Below are 21,602 nucleotides of genomic sequence, written 5' to 3'. Positions count from 1 at the left end.
GAACTCATCTGTGCAAAGCAGCCAAAAGAAACTCAGCTTTTGTGCAGGATGTTTACTTTTATCAATATAACCTCCTGACAGAATCGCATTCACCTCTGGCATCCCAGTGGCAATTCCATTTTTCATCTTGGGGTGGGGAAAAGGAAGTTTTCAGAGCCTGCCTATTCATTTGATGGATTTGTACAACCCAGGACAATTTTGCAATGCAGGGAAAACTACAGACCCTGTTTCTGTGTCCCTCTTTGCATAATCCTATACAGATATTCAATGTCTCTTTCAGAATTCAGTATGGCTTTATGTGACAGTTTAATGCTCATCAAACTCCTCCACCTCTAGACAAGCAGACAGTGCTTGTGAAGGGTGGGCAGGAGATTGTACATGGGCACAATTTGACCTAAAAATAATAAGGGCAAACCACACAGCTCATGTACTCCTGAGCGTCAAAAATTGTAATTAGTAACAGATTTGCTATGCAAACGCCTATGTGGTACCAAATGGGTGTCTGCTGGGTATCAGACTGGGATTGCCTGGTTCATTTTGAAAACCCATTTTACAAATGCCTTACAGAACTAAAGTCTCTTTGTCCCATGAAAAAATAATAGGTTAAATGTCTTATTAACCAACCCTTGGCTGTTCATGTTCAGCATGTTGCTCCTTCCAAGCACACTACATGACTGGGCCCCACAACAGGGATGCATTCAGTAAGAAAAGTTCTTTCATCCTTCTTGTAACCCTGACTCATTTATTAAAATGCATTTCTGGCTGAGTGCACAATGACATATTTCTAGTCTTAAGAACGTTTTAAATCAAAACTACTTAAGGTATTTGAAGGATCTGGTTTTCCTTACTTTGTAAATATGAGTAACCAAACTAACATGGTTTTTGCTTCCTTAATCTTGTATACTGAATGCCAATTTTTAGGATTTAGACTTAATGGTTCCTTGGTCCATAATTAGGGCTTTATTTTATTGCCATGTTTTTAAAGCACTCTGATTCATTCTATCATCAAAAACAATTACAGAGATGAGTTCAACAAGAGTCACTGGTACTAAAAATATGTTATTGGTCAGGACTGCTCTAACAATACCTGTGCTGAGTAATTTAGTGCTCTCCTTAATAAACACTGACTTCCAGTAAAAAATCTTCCAGTTTCATCACCACTGTCATGATGGTTGGGGCATTCTTACCCTGGTTCCACTCAGTCAAGCTTCATGATATGAATGTTCTTATTTTCATTCAAAGTAAACAAGTCTGAACAGTATTTTTTTTTTATTGTATCTTGAATTTGTATACCTTTGATGCTCCAGCAACAGGAAGTTACACTGGTTTCAGATTTGTGTCTACAGAACAAAGGTGGAAAAACAGGCTTTGAAAAGTGTAAGGAGAAGAACTCTGACACATTTGTGAGTCTAGATCAAATGTCCAAGGCAGCAGGGAAGGAAATGAAAATGACAGTGGCCTGGGAGAAGGCAGAAGAAAGAGTCAAAGAGGAGCAGAGAAAATGAGAGGAGATGGAGACAAGATGCAACACCTCTATGTGTACCTTTGAGGGTGTCAGTGCACTGTTTTTACAGGAGTCAGCCCAGTTTTTTGCCAGAACCACAAAGCAGCCAGCCTTCCAGTCATGGCGTACACATCACGTGTTCCAGAACATTTCTACAACCCGAAAGTACAAATTACTGGGGAGTTACAGGGGAATGCAAGGATGGGCGTGTGGTACTGAGCAGGAAGGCAGCTGCATCACCACAAGCCCTACCTCAATATAAAGCCAGGGTAGTGCTGGCACTTCAGCTGCTGAAATGCAGCTGGTGTGCAGGTCTGGGCTCTTCAGCAGCGTCCTCAAACTTTGCTCCTTTTGGATTAACAGATAACATAGGCAATATGAAACTTTATTACCAGTGACACTGCAAAATCAGATGACTGATTATACCAATATATTAACAGTGATACCTCACTGAAATTAACGGGAGTATTTCTCAGGGAACTAGCTTGGATCTGCATTTCAGGAGCTCTCCTTTCCAGCATCAAGCTCTGCCCTTCTTTTTCAGAAAAGCTGAGCAGCTGTCTGCAGAAGTCTTCTGGCCCAGCTTTGCCTGTCCTAGCACAAGCAAGCCCCTGTTGGAGAACAAAATCTGCAATTTGTATCAGAAGAGCTTATTCTTTACTGGAACTACAGAAGCTGAGGGGCAAGTCTTGCCATGGCAGTTTACAAAACTGTTGCCACCTAATCCTTTGCTCGCTGCTGGCACCAGGGAACAGCTGGTAAAGGAGGAGAGCCATGAACAGTCAGATTGAGCCTGACATGCAGCCAAGCCATGACGCTCACACTTCCCTGTGCTGGAGGTGGTTACCTGGCAGAGGTGACACGTTTAGCTTGGGAGATGACTTACAAACCATGGCACAGCTGCCAGCAGATCCTGTCTGCATCAGTCCTACCACAAAAGATGTTGACACTGAGTATGGTTTATTTGTCTAAACCCGTGCATGGCCTTGGTGTGCCTCTACTAATCGCTTTTGTTGAGGGCTGGAACTGTTCAAAATCCCACTGTAAACAAGATATTAGATTAGAAAAATAGCATAAATAGAATTCTAATAATAATAATATTAATATTCTCCTAATTCACGCCCTGTTTGTACTGTACAAGGCAACGCCAAGTTCACCTTACAGAAATAAGCTTGACATGGTCGCTTCACTTAGTGAAATAACCCTTGCTTGGCAAAGTTAGTTTTGAGTAAGTAAGATTAGGGCACAGAGACGGGAACCCGCCAGCCAGTTTCTCTCTGCCAAGCAGTCTGGCCACTGTAACCCCGATCTGGAGCGGAGTTAATGATCCCATGTGCCGGTTTATGTGACAGCAACGCCACGGCGTTTTTCTGTGCTCTCCTGTGCCACGCCGGGATGGACCCCACGGGCGGGCGGGTGAAGTCACCCGGGTCAGTCCGTGCCGAATCCATCGCAGACAGGCTCCCACAGCTCCCACGCTGGGAAGAGGAAGCGTGCTGCCAACGCCAAGCGCTCCTGTCTGCTGAACGAGCTGAGACAATGGCGATTAAAGCGCTGTCCCCAGCAGCGCCCCGGGGCTGCTCCATCCCCTGCGGGGCCGCGGGACGAGCTGCAGCCGTGCCCCGGGCACCGCCAGCCCCGGCCCCGCCGCGGCCGCTGCCTCCCACTGCTGCCCGGAGCCCGGCCCGGCCAGGCCACCCTCGGGAGCCAGGCCGCGGCTCCCGCTCCCACCGGGCCGCTCCCCCAGCCCCATTCCCCGCTCCCACCCCGGCGCTCCCCCGGCCCCGTTCCCCGGTGCCCCGGCCCCACCTCGCAGCGGCGATGCCGCGGGTGCCCGCGCCGGGCCGGGCCGGCTCCTCCCGCGCTCGGCGGCGGGGCCGGGCCGCGGTGGGCGGGCCGGGGCGGGGGCTGCGCGGAGCCAGGGCCGGTTAAAGCGGCCGCCGCCCGCCCGGCCCCGCGCTCAGCCCGCCCGGCGCCCGCCGTCCTGCGCGCCGCGGCCGCGCGCTCGCCAATGCGGGCCCGGAGCCCGGCCCGAGCCGCCCGCAGCCCCCCGGCCCGACCCCCAGCCCCGGACCCATGCGGCGGCTCCGGGAGCGGTTCCGGAGGTGAGCTCGCCGCGACCCCCGGCGGGGATGGGATCCTCCTTCCTGCCCGAGGCGCTCCCCGCGGGATGGAACCCCCGGGCGGGGTGAGGGGTGGGTGGGGGAGCCGAGGTTTTCTCGCCGGTGCCGGGCGGGGTGTGCAGCGAGGTCCTGGGGGCGCGAGTGGGCGGGGGTGAGGAGGGTCTTTTGTTTGTGTGTGTGTTTGTTCATCGCCGCCGTTCAGTGGGTGAGGGTTCGCGCATCCGGCCCTGTGTCACAGCCTCGCATCGCGGCGCTCCGCGGGGCCCGACCTGTGGCTCCTGGGCCGGGCTGGGTCGGCGCCCGCCGGCCCCGTGTGGCCCCGCGGGGCCGTGGAGCTCCTTGTTCTGCTGCCTCCGAGGGCGCATTGAGTATCATGGAATCACAGAATGCTCCGGGTTGGAAGCGCCTTAAAGCTCGTCTCGTTCCAGCCCTCTGCCATGGGCAGGGATGCCTTACACTAGATCAGTTTCCTCCAAGCCCTGTCCAACTTGGGCTTTTGTGCTTCCAGGGACGGGACAGCCGCAGCTTCTCTGTGACCGGGCCTCAGCACCCTCACAGGGAAGAATTACTTCCTAGTATCCAATCTAAATCTATGCTTTTTTATCTTAAAAATCAGCCTTCATTCAGCTTTAAGATGCTGCTCGGGTAGCTGCAATCGTGGTTCTTGGATAAGCATCTGTGGGCTTTGGTTCTCCATTGTGCACATGCCGGGCCAGTAACTGTTGATGGACAGCCCATCTCCTGGGTGAGGCCGGTTGCACAGGGCTTACCTGACCGGGTACCTGCCATAGGCCTGCCTTGCTCTCCTTTCACCAACTTGCTCTAAAAACTGAGACCTAAGTATTAAAAGGGAAATAAAACTGAAAGAGAAAAATATTAATGCGGTCAGACGCTGTTTCTGTGCTAGCCCACATCTTGGCTGGCTGGTCCTTTGCCCCTGAGCTCAGATGTGCTGCAGCACCTGGGGTGACTTGTGAGTGCTGCCCACTCTTTGCTTGAATTGCTGCCTTTCATACTTGCCAGAAGGCTGGGGAGGCTTTGGGGAGGTCAGTGGGATGCACAGACACTTTTTTCCATGACACAGTCTATGTATGATAGCAGAGTTGTTTGTGGGTTTTCAGAGTATTGCAGGTCTCCTTTTATCTTTAGTATCGTGCTGTAAGTACGTGAACCTTCACACAGCGTGGGATTTCACTGATATTTCCAAATAAGGGAACTGCTTCTGCACTGATCTGAATTATTTCTGTGCCTCAGATGTTGAGAGATAGTAAAGATTATGTGAGCAGTTACAAACCACAGCTAGATACTGTCAAATCCAGGAAGGAAGGTGCCTACTGTGGAGGAAGATGGATCTACTTTTAACTGAATGAATTTGGTCAAAGCCAAATTTGGTCCAAGCAAGCTTTTAATAAATCCTTTTGTTTCTCTTCAAAATCTAATCTGAATGGTCATCAGATCTGTTCTGACCTGCTTGTATTTTTTTTTTGTTTTCCTCTTGAAAACAAAGAGCTTAGGAAACATCCTAGGTACTGAAGCATATGGTTAGATAATGAAGCAATTTTTAACCCCATTTGATTTATGCTACTGCCGGTTTTGTGGAGTTACGCCCACGTTGTTGCAGTTTCTCATATGCTGTTATTTGTGGTTTATTAGGTCTAAATGGCTTCTCTTGCTGCTGGAAAGCACAAAGAAAGAAAGGCACAAAAAGAGGGAATGTGCTTTTAAGCTGGTGAAAGGAAGTATGAGGTCTTTTGAGCTGAATAAAGGAAAAATACTTCCTGAAAAGACTAAAAAATCCAGATATTTGAGGCCATTATCAGTGCTTGCTGTTTTTAATGACAATTTGCTTTATGCTTAAAACAATAATTCATTCAGCAGATGGGAATCATCAATAGGGCAAGGTTTTATTTACCCTTCTGCAGTCTGGGGTCTAAGCTTGTAGTAATGCCAGACAAATGTCATACAGATATGTGCAATGGATTTGGGGTTTTATAATTTATTTTTCTAAGCTGACTTTGCATGCAAAGACAAAGCATTAAGAGCCCTCGGACTTTCCTTCTGCTTTGTCTCTGAGATACTATCTTCTCTTAATTCTGGAATCTCTGGGAAACATACAGCATCTGTTCCTTGGAAATGAATAGGGGCTTGAGATTAGGGTCTGTCACACAGGATGGATCAGTCTGTATGTTTAGAATTTAAAATATTTAAAGTATTTCAAGATCAAAGATCAAGTAGCGTGAAGGGAGGGGTATGAGTTTCTTCCCTCTTGTTTTAAATTGCTGTATCTCTCTCTCAGTACTTTTTGTCTGCTTATATTGGGAGTATGTCCATCAAAAGTTGTTTGTTTGCTATGAAATTCTGAGTCTTGAACTTCCTTGGCCTTGAGCAGGTTCTGAGCATTGAGAATTTAAATTGTGAAAAGGAACTCACAGCTCAATTCAGTGTGAAAGCATTCTCTCCTGGCTGGCCACAAGCCGTTCTCAGTCTCTTAATTTCAGAAATTTCTTATTCTGATATTGAAGGCATTAATATTTTATCTTGGATATCTTGGATTGTCAGTACCTTAAATGGACAAGTATTTGTGCATCCTTGTGAGATGTGCTGCATATCTTCTGATTAAATGATTCTGGTTTCACTAGATCTGCTAGTAAAAAATGCATTAGAGATTTGCTAGAGAATCAAAAAGGCTTCAATTAAAGACATTTCCTGTAAACTGTAGCCCAGTTCAGTGGGGCATTGTCAGTCTGTCCTGCATTTGATAATAACCTTAATGGCTGTGTTACAGAGAGCCTTTGTATAGGAGTGAACAGCATCTGAATGCTCTTTACTGAGCTTCCACTATTAGGAAGGTGAGATTATAATTCCCACAATTATCTTTTGCAGAAGAGGCAAATGTGACCTGTAGATAGGAGGAGGAACAATGTCCCTGTGCTGCTGTATTCACAAGGCAGGAAACAAGCATCCATTGTTGGTGGTGGCATGGGGTTTGTTTGCTTATTTATTTATCTTTAAGAAAGAGCAGAGCTGTTTTGCCTCTAGAATGTGAATAAACAACCACATTCTTCTGCCTTTGTGTTGCAATATCATATGTGTCTATAACTGCAGGAGTATGTGACTGGCTTTAACTGTGTCTGTCAGAATAATTTTCCTGGGTTTGAGGAGCACATCAGTAATATCACAGAGCAGCTCTTTTCAAAATCCACGTCTGTTTCTTAAGACATTAAGCCTAAACTGTCAAACTGGAAATGAAAGGAACTCATGAGAAGCTCTGGCTGGCGTTTTTGCCCTTCCAGCCACCTCGTTAATGATCCTTCCTCTGAAGCTGTTCCTGATAACGTTTATAAATAGTTAATGATCAAAAGGCAAGGAGGAATAACTCAAAGTTTGCTTTACTACGACTGCTGCCTGTGAGCAGTGACCTGAGCAGATGTTTCCAGGGTCTGCAGCCTGTTGGATGGAGGCAATCCCTCTGGGAAGGGAGAGGTGCAGGTCTGTCAGATGTTGGGGCATTGTGAGACCCATTTCTGTGGGGGACAGGTAAAACTGAGCACTTCCCCTCCTGCCAAAACACACTGGAGGTGTTGTGTTATTGGTGTAAACACTGAGGTGAAGGGGATGGGTGAGGTGTTGCTAATGCTGGAGCTCTGGCACAGAATATTTGCATCATTCCTGTGCTGCCACAAACAAAAACAGGGAAAAAACCCAGCTCTGTGTGTAGGTAACAGTGCAAGGATAGGTTTGTTGCTGTCTTTGTGTTCTGTCCTACAGCTAATAAATGTCTTTAAATTAGTGACTGTAAGAGGTCCTCATTTCTGAAGTGTTAGTGCATAATTCTAAAATCTAACATTACCCCTAGATCCAATATGATTGCTTTAGAAAGATGCAGTGTATTTCCTACGGAAAAAAACGGGGAGAAAAATTAAAAGTAGGCTAATGTTGGATAATAGAAGATCCCATTAGGAGGCATCAATTATTTATAGATTTGTATATGATAATAGTATCTAACATAGAAATTTGGAACACCAGAAATTATAAAGCTACTGCAGAGTATAAAATTATTCCTTTTGGTTCTTCAGGTTTGAGTTTGACTTTTTAAAAATTTTTTTACTTCTTGTGAGACTTCCAAGGTACCACCACAGAGAAAAGCAATAATATTCTAGATGTGATAAGTGAAAAGTTTCCCATGACTTTGAATTTATGGAGTTGGACAAGGGCAGTCCAAGCCTGGCCACTCACTGAGCCAACAGATGCTTTTATTTTTAAACATTTTCCTGACTTGGAAGCAGAACTGAGCAAACTGAATGTTCCATCTTTAGAGGATGCAGAGATGGTGTTCAGCAGCTGTTGAAGACATACAAGCACTGGGAATAAAGTAATTTTCCAAATATTCTGCAAGCCTTTGTGATGACAGTGTCATTGTCTTCTTGGAGAGGAGAACAAGGTGCCATTTCTCACTGACAAAAGAATTGCCATTTTTAACCATACATTAACTCCTGCAGGGTTATTAATGTGCTAACAACCATTTATGTTCTGTGTCTGTGAATTAAATCCACATTTTTCTTAGCCTTTGTATTAGTACCAATGGAACTGTTTCTTGAAATTGCCATGGTTTAGTGAGGGATCATGACACTGTTATTTTCCCAGTGCTGCTACATTTTCATCTATCAGTTTAGAAAAAATGGTTCACAAGTCACTTAATAAATCAGTCGAGAAAACCAAGTGAAATATTCCAGAAATCTGGAACTGCTTATGTCAACTGTAAGATTTGGGTTGGATTTTTTTTTAGTTGTTTGTTTGTTTTCGCCTGTTTTGAGGTTGGGCAGTATTTTATAGATGTCATAAAAATAGGACTCATTTTGATTTAAACCAGGGGGACATGGGGAAGGACCAAAGTTTGTCTAACAAGCTTTTTGTATAAATCTAGGTAACAAAGCTGCTCTTGGTTCTGAGTATACAAACATGTTCTGTATTTCTTGTGAAGCTGTTCCTGGCTGCTTGGATACCTGACTGATTGTCAGTGCATAGTTTTAGAAAAATCTGGAGTAAACTGGAATTATTGGTGAGAGATAATCACTTTTGCAGGACACTCAGCAGTGCTGGGATAACAGACTGGAGCTGGAGAAATTCACAGCTTTCATTTGACTGTTGCATATAGGTGTGTGCTGTCTTTTACGGGTGTTCCTGCAGAGATTTAAATTGTTGAGTTTCACAGGAAACAGCTCAAGCGTTTGGGTTTTTTAATACATGTAAATGAAACGTTTGCATTGGCAAATTCTTCCAAAACTTTCTAGGGTTTCATCATATTCTGTTCAGCTTGCATGGACTGCATTTGATGTGCTTGTTTGTTTGTTAGAATGTTTGGAAATTCTTAGATAAAAAGATGGAATGTCTATGGCAAAGCTCTTGAAATATTTCCTCTTCAGAACTGACCATTAGAGTCTCCTTTCATCATGCCCATGTAGGAGATGTTTGGATCTCAGTTACAGACATAGGATTAAAAAAATGAGCCACCTCATGCTCCAGAGATGCAAATACTGCTTCCTTTAGGAGTCAAAAATCAGTGTTCAAGTGCTTCAAAATGGAATATTGCTGCAGTTTCAAGAACTTCTTTAAAGAAGAAGCTATGATGACAGCTATGATCAACTCCATATTTTAAGAATAATTTGAGTTCTTGCCATGTAATTTAAATAGGAAATGTTTCATTCTTCCTCTGACCAAACTGTCAGAAAAGAGGGACTCTGCTGTATGTGAACTCCTGATTAAAGAGTTCATCATCCTGCATCAGGCAGTCACAGGAATTTATTTAACATGTGTGTCTGGTAAGAGACTTTACTTGGGAGAACTTGCAATTCAAATCACAGTTACTTTGAACATGTCTGTACTTAGAATTTTTAACACTACCAAGTCGGAAGTATTCCTTCATTTCCTTCATGACACTCTGAGAGATGCTTTAGCAACTTTCCTGAAAGTATTCTTCATTATTCCACAGGTTCATGAACCACCCAGCCCCAGCCAACAGCCGCTACAAACCCACCTGCTATGAACATGCTGCTAACTGTTACACACATGCAGTAAGTACCTTTCTGCCTTCTTTAACCAGATGTTTCAATAAATTTTTGTCTGTTTGGATTGCTAAATGCTTACCTTTGCCTTGCTGTGTTCATATCTACAGCCTCTCTCTGGTTTTGTGCATATAAGCATTAACTGTAACAGTACAGAAAATTAGATGTTTGGTAATATTCTGAATCTCTTAGAGCTCCAGACACTTCACAAGATTCATTTTCACCAATGTTACAGGTCTTTAACTTGATATTTTCCCTGTGTTCCAGTCAAAGGATGCCTGCAGTAAAGGGGCTTTAGGCCACTACTAGTTAGCCTGCAAGGTGGATTTCCCAGGTCTGCCCTGACATAATATTGTGCAAATTGTAAACTGGAAGTAAAAGAAAGATTTATCCATGTGAGAAATGGGAAGGCCTCATCAGACTGTCTGTGGATATGGGCAACAATCACAGAATCACAGAAATTCAAGGTTGGAAGAGACCTGTAAGATCATCAAGTCCAACCCATGTTCTAACAATTCAACTAGATCATGGCAGCAAGTGCCACATCCAGTCTTTTTTTGAACTCTTCGAGGGATGAGCTGGAATGTTTTAATCCTGATACCTACTGACTCTTCAAGAAATCTGCTGTTTTGCAAGAGGCCCTGATAATGCTGACTGCCCTGCTGAAATTTCAAGCTTTCCTTATTTTTGTAATGTACGGACTTTTTGTAGATTTGAGTATGTGGTATTCACATAAAGAAGAACAAAAGCAGTCCCCTTTGATTTTTTTTTTTCTTTTAGTAATTAGGAAGTTTAATTTGCTGTCTGGCACTTTGAAAAGGACTTAAAAATGTGTTTGTTTGCTTTCTAAGATAGCATTTGCCCTTTTACAAAAGCAGCTTGTGCGTCTCCTCAACCCCTCAACTCCAAACATCTGAAGTATGTTTGACTTTGTCCTCAGTCTCTTATCTCCAGTGTGTCTGAGTGAGCTGCAGATAGGAAAGCTCAAAGTAGTGCCCAGAACTCTTCAGTTCTTAAGGAGCTCTGGTTTTAAGGATCCCTTGTGTGTGTTTCATAAATAACCAACATACAGCTCCGTGGTGCTGGAAAAAACAGAATCACCTTGGTTTTGCATGTAGACATAAAGTTGACTGAAGCTTCTGTGTTCTTAAGCCAAAGGTCTCATGTACAGCATTATGTAAATATATGCTTATTTGCCTAGGGAATGAAGCAACATTCTGTTAGTTAACACAAATGCGTAGTTTATCTCATAATCCTTGTGCAAATCTTGTTTGCTCTGGCCAAAAAGTTAGATTTCAAAATATCTGGCAGATGTTGCCGTGCTCCTAAGCAATTTCAGCTTTCACCTAGTTGAAAAACAGGCATGTTTTACTCCTGCCTGTTAGCAGGACGTGACAGCCAAGGTGGATCAGTGTTTTCTGGTGGGCTGCAGTTTGTGGTGGAGCTCTCTGATTACTTTCTGAGCAAACTATCTGCTAAAACCTACAATAAACTGTTAAAATAAATATGCCATATTTTTTCATCAACATTTAAAGTCTTGAAATGGGAGTCTAAGCTGAGAAAGCACAGAATAGCTAGAGGGGATGTTTTCATCTCCTTTGTGTTGCAGACTTACTAAATGTTAGATGGTCAAGTGGCTGTATCTTTGCTGCTAGATTGCAATGCAAGCTTTCAATTAGACATTGATAATTCTATAGAACAGAATTCAACAATGGTTCTCCAATATATTTTTATTCCAAACTTTTATTCATAATTCAGGAAGCAGTCAACTTCTACGTTATGAATGTGGCTGTACTTCTCAATAGGTACCCCATCTGGTTTTGAACTTAAAAATACACAGGAATCAGTTTATGGCAGCTGCTTACTAAAAAACAAACAAGCAACAAAAAAATAAGGATAAAGGAGGGTATGGAATCCCAGGTACAACCTTTTGGTACAATACTTAAAAGGTAGTAAGGTATCTTCACATTTCTTACTTGTAAGGCTATTTTAAATGTCTTGCTCTTTTTTTTTAGCTTTAAATGAAGCATTGACTTGCCTTCAGACACTGGGAGAGGAATGGCAGCAAAGTAGTTGAAAACAGAAAAAGCTGTTCTCTGTGTTCAAAGGAACAGGAAGGAAACAGTGCATGAGAAAAGCAGGGGTTGTGAGAATTGGAGGGGAGAGATAACTTTCATAACAAAGCTTTCTGGTGTATGTAAGGTTTATCAGACCTTGTTGTGTTAAAACCTCAGGATTTAGACATGCCTTGCTTTATACTACTTTAAATGTTTCTTCTAACTGCCTTAAAAGGAGTAACTATTCTTAAAATTAGTTATAATCTGTATTCCAGGTTGGGTTAGTGAAGTGCATGGAAGAACAGAAGTAGTATAAATATTTAAAAAGTGAGACTTGGAGCATTTAGGTGGCCATTTGAGCAGGGGAGAAGGGGTGATCAAAATTTCAGAAGGAGTCTTCTGATGAAAATGTCTCCATTCCCTCTGACTGGTATAAGCAGTTTCTCTGCTCTCTGTGTGTTGCACAACCCAAGCTGCTTGTGGGCCTCTCACTCTGTCTTACTGGTCTCCTAAAACTAGGGGAAAATTGAAAAGTTGGGAGAGATGGTAACAGGGGTGTGCTCACGGAGCAGGCAGCTGGGGATGGGCACAGCCCTCCATGGCTCCCTCTAAGTGGCACATCTACTACCTTTTAAGTATTGTACCAAAAGGTTGTACCTGGGATTCCATACCCTCCTTTATCCTTATTTTTTTTGTTGCTTGTTTGTTTTTTATTAAGCAGCTGCCATAAACTGATTCCTGTGTATTTTTAAGTTCAAAACCAGATGGGGTACCTATTGAGAAGTACAGCCACATTCATAAAGTAGAAATTGACTGCTTCCTGAATTATCAATAAAAGTTTGGAATAAAAATATATTGGAGAACCATTGTTGAATTCTGTTCTATAGAATTATCAATGTGTAATTGAAAGCTTGCCTTGTAATGTAGCAGCAAAGACACAGCCACTTGACCATCTAACATCTAAGGGGGACAGGGCTGGCAGCTTTATTGCTGTTTCTGCTGCCTTCCTTTCCAAAAAAAAGGAACTGCATGGACCATTTTTGTGCCCTCAATGTTTCCCTCCCAGTGAGAGGCTCGTGAGATTGCAGCAGTGACACCAACACTGCTGCAGTGGCTCGTGCATCAGAGGGCAGCGCTGCTGCCTGCATGATGTGCAAGGAGAATAACTTCATTTTCCAGGGATGTTAGATACAAAAGCAAAACTTCCAACAGGTTTTTGAAGCTGTCTGTGACAGAGATTGTCTGGAGAAGTATGGAAAGAATGCAGGTAAAATGCTGACCAGTGGAGCTGTATCCTAAGCAGCCCCAGACAGGTGGAAGGTACTGGGTATTTTGCTGTAAGTTGGTAACCAGAGAGTGTCGTTTCACTCAAGTGACCCTGATCAGGTTCACAGTATTGTCTCAGCCTCTTCCCTTGTGCCATATAAGGGTTTTTACTTGCTGTGACAGCAGGGTTTGTGGTAGTTGGTTTCCCAAAATGCACCACACAAAGGTTGTGCTGAAGACTATTCTGACAGATTGCCACCTGTAGATGTAAACGAACATATTTTAATCCTTTATCTTCCTCCTTATTGCAAAGAGCTTTTAACTTCATTCTCTTATTTTGTTCTGACATTTCTCTAGAAAGCTTAGGAAACTGTTGCCTTCTCTCCTGTTCTGCAGATCTTCCTTCCAGCCCCACTTCTGATGCAGCCAGGATTAATCACGGTGCTAAAATTAGTAAATTTGCACATCACAGCTCTGGGTTTGCTCACAGTACATTAAGTTGCTGGGTTTGATGATATTCACTTGGAAGACTTGCACTCCATGATGAAATAAGCAAAGATTTTGTGACTTGTAGCTGGAGTTTTTTTCAAGGAATATTGGCAACTAAGAAATGCTTTGTCATGCTGTAAAATGACACAGCACAATCCCACTCATTCTGTTAGTTCTGATTCTCTGACTGCTTTTTTGGTGAACTCCCCTTCTTTTAAAGGACTCATTAATGGCTTTTCCATTCTGAAAACCGGAGATTAAAATGCAGTTCGTGTGCTTGTGATTTTTTTCAAATGAACGTGGGAAAATTTGCCTTTTTTTGTGAGCTGAAGTTTCATATTTCTTTTGTAAGATGGATAAAGCCCATTGTACCACATGTTACCTGTTATGGCATTGCCATCTGAAGAACTTTAATTGAGTTGGCTGGAGCAGCAGGGTATCATTTCTGGAATTTGTATTTAATCTAGCTATTTTTGGCCAAGAAAAAAAAAGTAATAAAACATCTCTTGTTTTGTCTGGCTGTTCCCATGGTGCCTACCAAGCACGGAGAGGAAAATGGTTCCAAAAAGAACACTTAGAAAAAACAATAAGTCCTTTTCATGGAATACAGTGCTCTTCCCTGTGACAGGTAGAATTGTTCTTTAAAGCAGGACAAGGCAAAAAAGGGATTAAAGTCTTCGTTCATGTGCTGTACTCTTGATTCTGAAGGTGCAAATAAAGAGGTGATAATAGAATTGCTTCTTTGTTTTAACTCTATCACTTTATACGCAATAATTACTGGAAAGAGGGATTGACTCTGAACTTTGTTTTGGCTCATTTGAGCATCCCATGTCACAGCTTAGCTTGTGAAATATTTATTTGAGGAGATTAATGAAAAGCTGGGGTCTCTGTAAGAAAGGTGGGTTATTCTGTGTAATATCTAAATCTAAAGCCCAAAGAGGGCTCTCTTCCTGTGGTCTCTGTCAGAGTCCCTGAGCAGCTCATGCCTAGGCTGTTACAGGGAATTAGTAGGAATTTGCTGTTTTTCCTGGTATTTATAGGTATTTAATCTCTGAAACCTTTCAGTTCTCTGTCAAGCATAGTCAAAACTGGAATTTGCACCAAAAATTGGGAAGGAATCTGAGGGTGCATTGGGACTGTACAGCTTAGGGCCGTGGCTACACCTCCATTTCTGGGGCTGTGTGTCCTCCTGTCCCCTGCAAAACCTAAATGAAACAATTGTCACATCTCGTCAGTTCCTGGCTGTGCCAGGGGCTCCAGCCACACTTCATTCACACTGTGTCTCACGTGTGGAGAGCAGGAGTGGCTGATCTCCTGAGGAGTGGCACATTTCAACCTTCCCTGAGTTTGGGGGCTATCCGGGATGTGTGCAGGAAATTTAGGGTTGATGATAAATGGGAAGCCAGGCTGGCAGACTATTGCTGGCCTTAAAGTGCACCAAGTCAACTTCCATAGCTCCATTACAAAGCTCAGGAAGTGTTTTCACCTGCAGTCCAAATGCTGTCAATGTATCAGTGCCATGCTTTTAATTTCCATGGCTCTACAGCTTTTGGCACAAATACACTGAATTTTGCAAAACATAAGGAAATTGAATAGTAATGAAGCTACAGCTGATACACTTCAAAGTCAGAAGGAAATTGTTATTCTCAGATCCATTCATGTTATTGTTGTTCTCACATCCATTCAGTTTGCTCTGCATCCTCTGCACTGAGCAGAACCTCGATTTCCTCTGGTCTGAAATTAGATAAAGGACAGATAGGTCAGGCTAGACTAGAACTCTGCAGTCTGAGCTATCAGACCTCTAATGCAAAGTGGCCAGGTTTGTTTAAATATTGCTTGTTCCTGGCTTTATTATATGAGACTTGGGTTAAATTACCAAGAGTTTAACCCTAAGGAGCTTATTTGCAATTCAAGGGAACAAATTAGCATTTTAGACATGCTGTAGGGCCTGGAAGAGAATTTGTGCAGTGTTTGTAACTTAGAAGGCTGACTTGATAGTGGATGGAGATGGGTAGAAATAGCTGAGTCGGTGAGCTCTCTTCTTCAAATACTTGTTGGATTTAGGGTGTTTTTTAGGGTTTTTGGTTTTTTTTTTTCTTCTTCTCTCTCTCTTCTTTTTGCCTTTTCCTGAAGGAGATAGAGGTACATCAGGTATTTTATTCTGGAAGGGAGTTTGGTTTTAAATGTATGCATTTAAAGCCTGCATCACTTCTTGGATGCTTCATGGAAGCATAATTTTATAATGATGTTTGAACAGGGCCTGTTTTGGAGGAAGTGAATTAGAAATGCTTTGAGAGGGAGGTGGGAAGGAAAACAGAGTTGGATATGCTGCATTAGAAGAACATCTTTGTGCATTAAAAATCTATTCATGAGAGAAGTTTGCAGCTAATTTATTTATGGTAGCTTAAACCCAAGTTCTGCAAAACTGTTGCTTAATTCTTGCAACTGCACTTTGCTAAATGCTTTGTTTTTTCATTTGGGATTTGGGTTTATTTTGGTCTATCTTGTGCTCTGTGTCTATGCACAAGATGTGGCTTAAATTGAAGCCTAGAGTAAGATCAATTTGGTTTTAAAACATGAAGCTGAATGTGAAAATAAGACCTGCTGATATTTAGAAAATTCGACAAAAGAATTTGCTGTCATGGCTAGAGGAGTTGGTAACCTTCCCTGGTAACCATGGGGGGAGAAATTTAGCAAAACCAGATCTAACCCATGCCTGAGACATCGATGAATTTCTGGTGCTGATGTGTCAGCTTTAAAACTAAAAGACAAAACTCTGTGGCTGTGGCTGGGCTGTCTGCCTGCTGGTGCTGCTCTGTGGGTGGCACCACAGCACAAAGCCGACAGTGTGCTTTTGTTGTGGCAGCTCCTGATTGTCCCTGCCATCGTGGGCAGCGCCCTCCTGCACCGGCTCTCGGACGACCGCTGGGAGAAGATCACGGCATGGATGTACGGCGTGGGGCTCTGCGCCCTCTTCATCGTCTCCACCGTCTTCCACATCGTCTCCTGGAAGAAGAGTCACCTCAGGTAGCAGGAGAGAGTGCTGCACCTCCTTGGCATGTTTGCCCTTTGTGCTTCTCAGTCAAACCAATTTTACCCGAGGTTGGAGTGGTACTTCCTACTGGACCGTGATAAAAACACCTGTGGGATTCACATTCTCTGAACCTGAGAGAAGCAGAGAAAAGAATGATCAAAACAAATCTTATCACTGTGTTGTGCCAAAGTAGAATGCAATATGGAGGTTGTTTGTTTACCCATCACTCTGGGTAAACAATCTCCATATTGCATTCTATCACACAAAGTGATGGTGTTTTGTTTCCTTGGCCTATCAGGGCCAGGTGTGTGTGTGTGTCAGGACTGTCAGCTGACAGCCACGAGATTCTGGGTGCTTGTGCAGATTCAGTTTAATACAATGCAGTAGAATATAGAATAATATAGTATAATAAAGTAATTAATTAACCTTCTGATATCAGTGGGGTCAGATGCACCATTTCTCCCTGCCACAGGGGTTGCCTTGGTTCCTATAAACATCCTTGATTTTTTGGAAGGAATAGTGAGCCAAGCTCATGTACCAGTGAACTTGAATGTCTGCTGCCTTGTCACAAAGAAAATGTGTTTTGGTAGCCCTAGTGGCTCTTAATCCAGAAGCAGAATGAGAAAAACTTAATGTAGGTGGTTGATGGATAATATCTGATTGCAGATGTGAAGACACTGTCTGGGACTGTGGCATGCTCAGGTGCTTTGAGGAGCACAGCTTTTGCCAATGCCCAGCTAACCAGCAGGAAACCTCCTTGGGACCAAGGCAGCAATAGCAGAACTGACATGGGATTTATTCTTTTAATTTTATTTTATTTATCCATCCCTTCTAAGACTCCCTAAATAATTCTGGGCCATAAATTGGATATAGGCAGTAATCACTAAATAGTAACAGTGTCTGGATTAGGCAGAGTTGATGTGACAGGGGTGCAAGGTGGAGAAGTGCCCAGCTCTTATGTGTCTCAGTTCCTCCACATGGTTGTAAGAGGGATGGAGGTGATGGTGTTTTCTCCAGAGTAATTCCAAAGCATGTCAGGAAAGTGAGGTGATGCAAAAATCTTCCCAAAATGTGTCATGGTGACCTGTTCTGTCTCTCTGTCCCTAGGACAATGGAGCATTGCTTTCACATGTGTGACAGAATGATGATCTATGTCTTCATTGCAGCATCCTACGCACCATGGTAAGAAATGGGGACCAGAGCTGCAGAATCAAAGCTTTTCCAAAGTAAGGAGTTCATCATTGCAGCTTTCCAAAATCTATAGATGCCTTCTTGGATGCAACTGACCACATTATGTGTTGTGACAGACATTGCAATGTCATCTCCTGGGCCTTGCTGAGCAGAAAGTGATGCTAGAAAACATCAGAAAGTAGTTTATTTATACTCCTCATACCTCAGTTCATGCTTTCCCCCCATCAATGCAAGCACCTTCTGCCTCCCTGTGGGTAGAATGTCCTTGTTTGTTCCCTCATCGTTCTGTAGTTACAGCTCTGAGTATTTATTTGTTTTTATTAACCCCCGCTGCTGTTGTGTTAGTTTACTCACCACTTTTGTCTCTTGGAACCTTTATGCCTCCAGGTTAAATCTCCGTGAGCTGGGACCTCTGGCATCTCACATGAGATGGTTTATCTGGCTGATGGCTGCTGGAGGAACCCTTTATGTATTTCTCTACCATGAAAAGTAAGAATTATTCTTTGCATTTAACTTTAAACTGAAAATTATCATCAGAGTACAAGACCAAACTATTTTTGTTTTGGAGATGAGCTACCAAGGTTCTCATCAAACAAGAAAATTTAAGTTGCTTCAGTGTTTTATTCTCACTGGTACTTACTGCAAGTGAAAGTGTCTGGGCAGTATTTAGGGAAGGTATTGCCTGCAACTCTACAATGCAGAGATAAATGCTAGTTTTAATTTTGTCATAAAACACTACAACTCCCTATCTGCATGAAAGCTTTTTGTATAATGACCCAATACCAACAGATAATTTAAAATATTCATTTTTGCTGTTGAAGGAAATGTTCACCCTTTTGTACACCACCTTAAATTGCTCAAATCATTCCTTTTTAGGTATAAGATCGTTGAACTCTTTTTCTATTTAGCGATGGGATTTTCTCCTGCTCTGGTAGTGACATCCATGGTAAGGAATGTGACTTTGAACAGTGCAAACAAACAAGACTTGCCTTTTATAACCAGCTTGAATTCCAGTGCAGCTCTTTCCTCTGCAGAGATGTTCATTTTAGTACACTATACTTGTAAATGCTCTTGGCAGAACAACCAAATACAACCTGTCATAGTTTGGATTTATAGTTCACATTTCAGTGAAATGCTGCCTTGTTTTGTTCAATCTGGGCTGCATTGTGTAGATAAAGAGAGCCTGGGTTTCTTGGTGCATTTGAAAAGCATCCTACTCCAAACTGTTTTATAGTTACACATTTTAAATAATGTTGATTAACCATCTCTGCTGCTAATATAAATGTGACACATTTTCAGGTTAATGCCTTAACTGGCTGTGTCAAACTCTTGCTGGGAGGAGCTGCATTAAACTCACATTTCACAGAGTAATGTGGTTTTCTTTGTCTCCATGATTGTCTGCTCTGCTGATGAAGCAAACCATCAGTCTTGTTTTAGTTCTTGAGTTGTCCCAGTATAAGTTCTCTAGTGCTATGGGGACATGGTATATGAGCACATTATTGTGCATTTCACAAAGTGTAATATAAATACATGCATTTCTCACTTGTCCATCTGTCCCACCCAACATTTTCAGAGTTGTCACAGCCAGCTCCCTTTGCCTGGGGGAGAAAAGCACTGTGCATTCTGTCCATAAATGCTCTTTGCCCCCTTTACACCCTGCCCTGTGCTTGTTCCCTGGCAGAGCAACACGGAGGGGCTGCAGGAGGTGGCCTGGGGAGGTTTGATCTATTGCCTGGGCGTGGTGTTCTTCAAGAGTGATGGAGTGATCCCCTTTGCCCACGCCATCTGGCACCTCTTCGTGGCCACAGCAGCTGCTGTCCATTACTATGCCATCTGGAAGTACCTTTACAGAAGTCCTGCAGACATCATCCGTCACTTGTGAGATCTTACAAAAAAAAAAAAAAAAAAAAAATTGATCTGCACTTGGCCTCTGTAGCAGTATTATTTGACTTAAAGAATTGGGGGGAATTGGAAAAATTGCACAGCAAAACTGCACTGACTTTGGTAGTTCTGTGAACACAATTACTGTGAACTGATGTTTGTGTCCTGCCATTTCCCATCACATGGCAAGTGCTGTAAATAACCAAGATACTGTACTGCAGTAACCAAGAGTCCATTCCACGTTAGCAGAACTGGCTGCCTGATGTTTACAAACAAATTTTGTATGCTAGTTTAATTTTACAGTTTTTAACTACGTGAATTTTTCTAAATTAGTGATTCTAATGGTGAAGTCAGTGCAATAGTGAAAATGTAGTGCTCGTGACATGAAATTGGTTTCTATCACCTTTCCACGAGTCATTTCTTAAACATGAATCAGAGACAACTAATCTACTTTTACCACCCATTATCTTGGTATAATGTGACTTTTATAGAAACTTTTCTGTGTTTTTTGTAAACTTTAAAAGTACATTTATTGAACTGAAGACACACAACTGTCATCTATGCAGTTATTCATGTTGCAAACTCTTGCAAGAAATGGTTACATTCCACACCCTGTTCTGAGGAGCAAACATTGTACCTCTTCTGAAGTTTGTGTTGCAGCTGTAATTGTAATAACCACTTTTACAAACTAAAACCTAAATGCGATTCTGCTGACTTCTAACATGGCAGCATTCTGCTCATTTACAATACCACTGAACCAGACCTTAAGCTGGCTTTATTTGTGATGAAGAGCTGAGGGTGATTTTTCTCCTCCAAGTTCCCAGCTGTCCCCAGGGTGGGGGCTGTGTGGAATATCCCCCATCCCGGCCAGGGCCCCTCATTTCCCCAGCCCCTGTACACACACACACACACACACACACACATGTGGCACTGGGACCTGGGTTTCCAAAGGGGCTTAAACTGACTGGGCCCACTGGGTTTGGTGGGGTGGTTGTGCTGGGAAACCCAGGTGGGAGCAGCAGGCAGAGCATTGCTGAGCACCTGGAGCTCAGGGTCCTTCAGAGGCACAGCTTGGAGGATGTGGTAAGTGTCACTCGTCATCTGGGGCTTCACACAGAGCCTGGCTGGTCTCTGTCACTGTCTGTCTGTCTGTCCAGGAAATGCAGCTGTGGTAGCAAGGCGTGGTTGTAGGGCGTGCTCAGATGACCAGTGTAGAGGAGTCCCTGTAATCCTGTTTGTCCAGTAATTGTATCCTGTCCCACTATGTAATGAATGTCTTATATTAAGATTGACTTTATCCTTTTTCTAATTTAGTCAGTTTTACATGTCAGTATTGAAAAACAAAACCAAAATGTGTTGCCTTTTTCAGATTTTGTTCTGGATATTGCCTGTCTGCAAACAATAGGGATGTTTCAAAGGTCCTGTTTCACTCACATTTGCCAGAGGGCCACAAGTTTTACAATATTTACATTTGTATAGGGAATTTACCAGAGGGACAAACTTTCAATTCAAGACATTGAAGAATTGCTCTGTGGTGGTAGCAGGTGATCAGAGAAGTGGCAGCACCACAGCAAACTCAAACTGCCCCAAAGGAGAGCAAAGGGAGCAGCTGGGCAGGTGATTCTACCACAACAGTCTTGCAGATCTGGATGCCTCAGTTTTTTAACATTGTGTCTATTTTAATATTTTCCACTTTTTGTGAGTCCATATATTTTGTTGAAATGCAGTACTGCTAAAACCACTAAAATACATGTAAAGGTTTTCTGTAGTCGAAAGTTAAACTATTGCTTGAATGTGTTTGTTTTAATTTTAAGTTAATTTTTCATGGCATTTGCTTTTTGGAGTGTTTGAAATGGTTTTTAAAAAGTTTCAATTCGCCAAAAATATTTTGAATTACTGTATTCTAGTCAATATGATATTGAATGTACTAGACTAACAATAAACATTTGGTGCAATTTGGAAACTCTTGTTTTCTTGGTGGTTGTTGTTTTCCCT

The 21,602-nt window shown here is 42.8% G+C and overlaps 1 protein-coding gene and 1 long non-coding RNA gene across 3 annotated transcripts; one reads left to right on the top strand and one right to left on the bottom strand.

The window, feature by feature from the left end:
• Positions 1 to 1,250: 1,250 nt before the first annotated feature.
• Positions 1,251 to 3,102, bottom strand: LOC134428756 (uncharacterized). Of its 2 annotated transcripts, XR_010030452.1 has the most exons (3): positions 1,951 to 3,080; positions 1,544 to 1,852; positions 1,251 to 1,459 (listed from the first exon to the last, which is right to left on the bottom strand). It is a non-coding gene; the product is annotated as an uncharacterized LOC134428756 (long non-coding RNA). The 2 variants fall into 2 exon arrangements; XR_010030451.1 differs by having other exon boundaries at positions 1,251 to 1,852; positions 1,951 to 3,102.
• A 409-nt stretch (positions 3,103 to 3,511) lies between these two features.
• Positions 3,512 to 21,570, top strand: MMD (monocyte to macrophage differentiation associated). The gene is made up of 7 exons (XM_063175934.1): positions 3,512 to 3,609; positions 9,617 to 9,698; positions 16,368 to 16,528; positions 17,643 to 17,717; positions 18,114 to 18,215; positions 18,603 to 18,672; positions 19,408 to 21,570. The coding sequence occupies exons 1-7, from the start codon at positions 3,581 to 3,583 to the stop codon at positions 19,606 to 19,608; spliced, it is 720 nt and encodes a 239-aa protein (XP_063032004.1). The 5' UTR covers positions 3,512 to 3,580; the 3' UTR covers positions 19,609 to 21,570.
• The last annotated feature ends 32 nt before the right edge of the window (positions 21,571 to 21,602 follow it).

This window comes from Melospiza melodia, chromosome 24, assembly GCF_035770615.1.
Source record: "Melospiza melodia melodia isolate bMelMel2 chromosome 24, bMelMel2.pri, whole genome shotgun sequence".
In the NCBI taxonomy this organism is placed as follows: domain Eukaryota; kingdom Metazoa; phylum Chordata; class Aves; order Passeriformes; family Passerellidae; genus Melospiza; species Melospiza melodia.
Note: the sequence above shows the minus strand (reverse complement) of the source record. Positions and strands in the feature narration are given on the sequence as shown.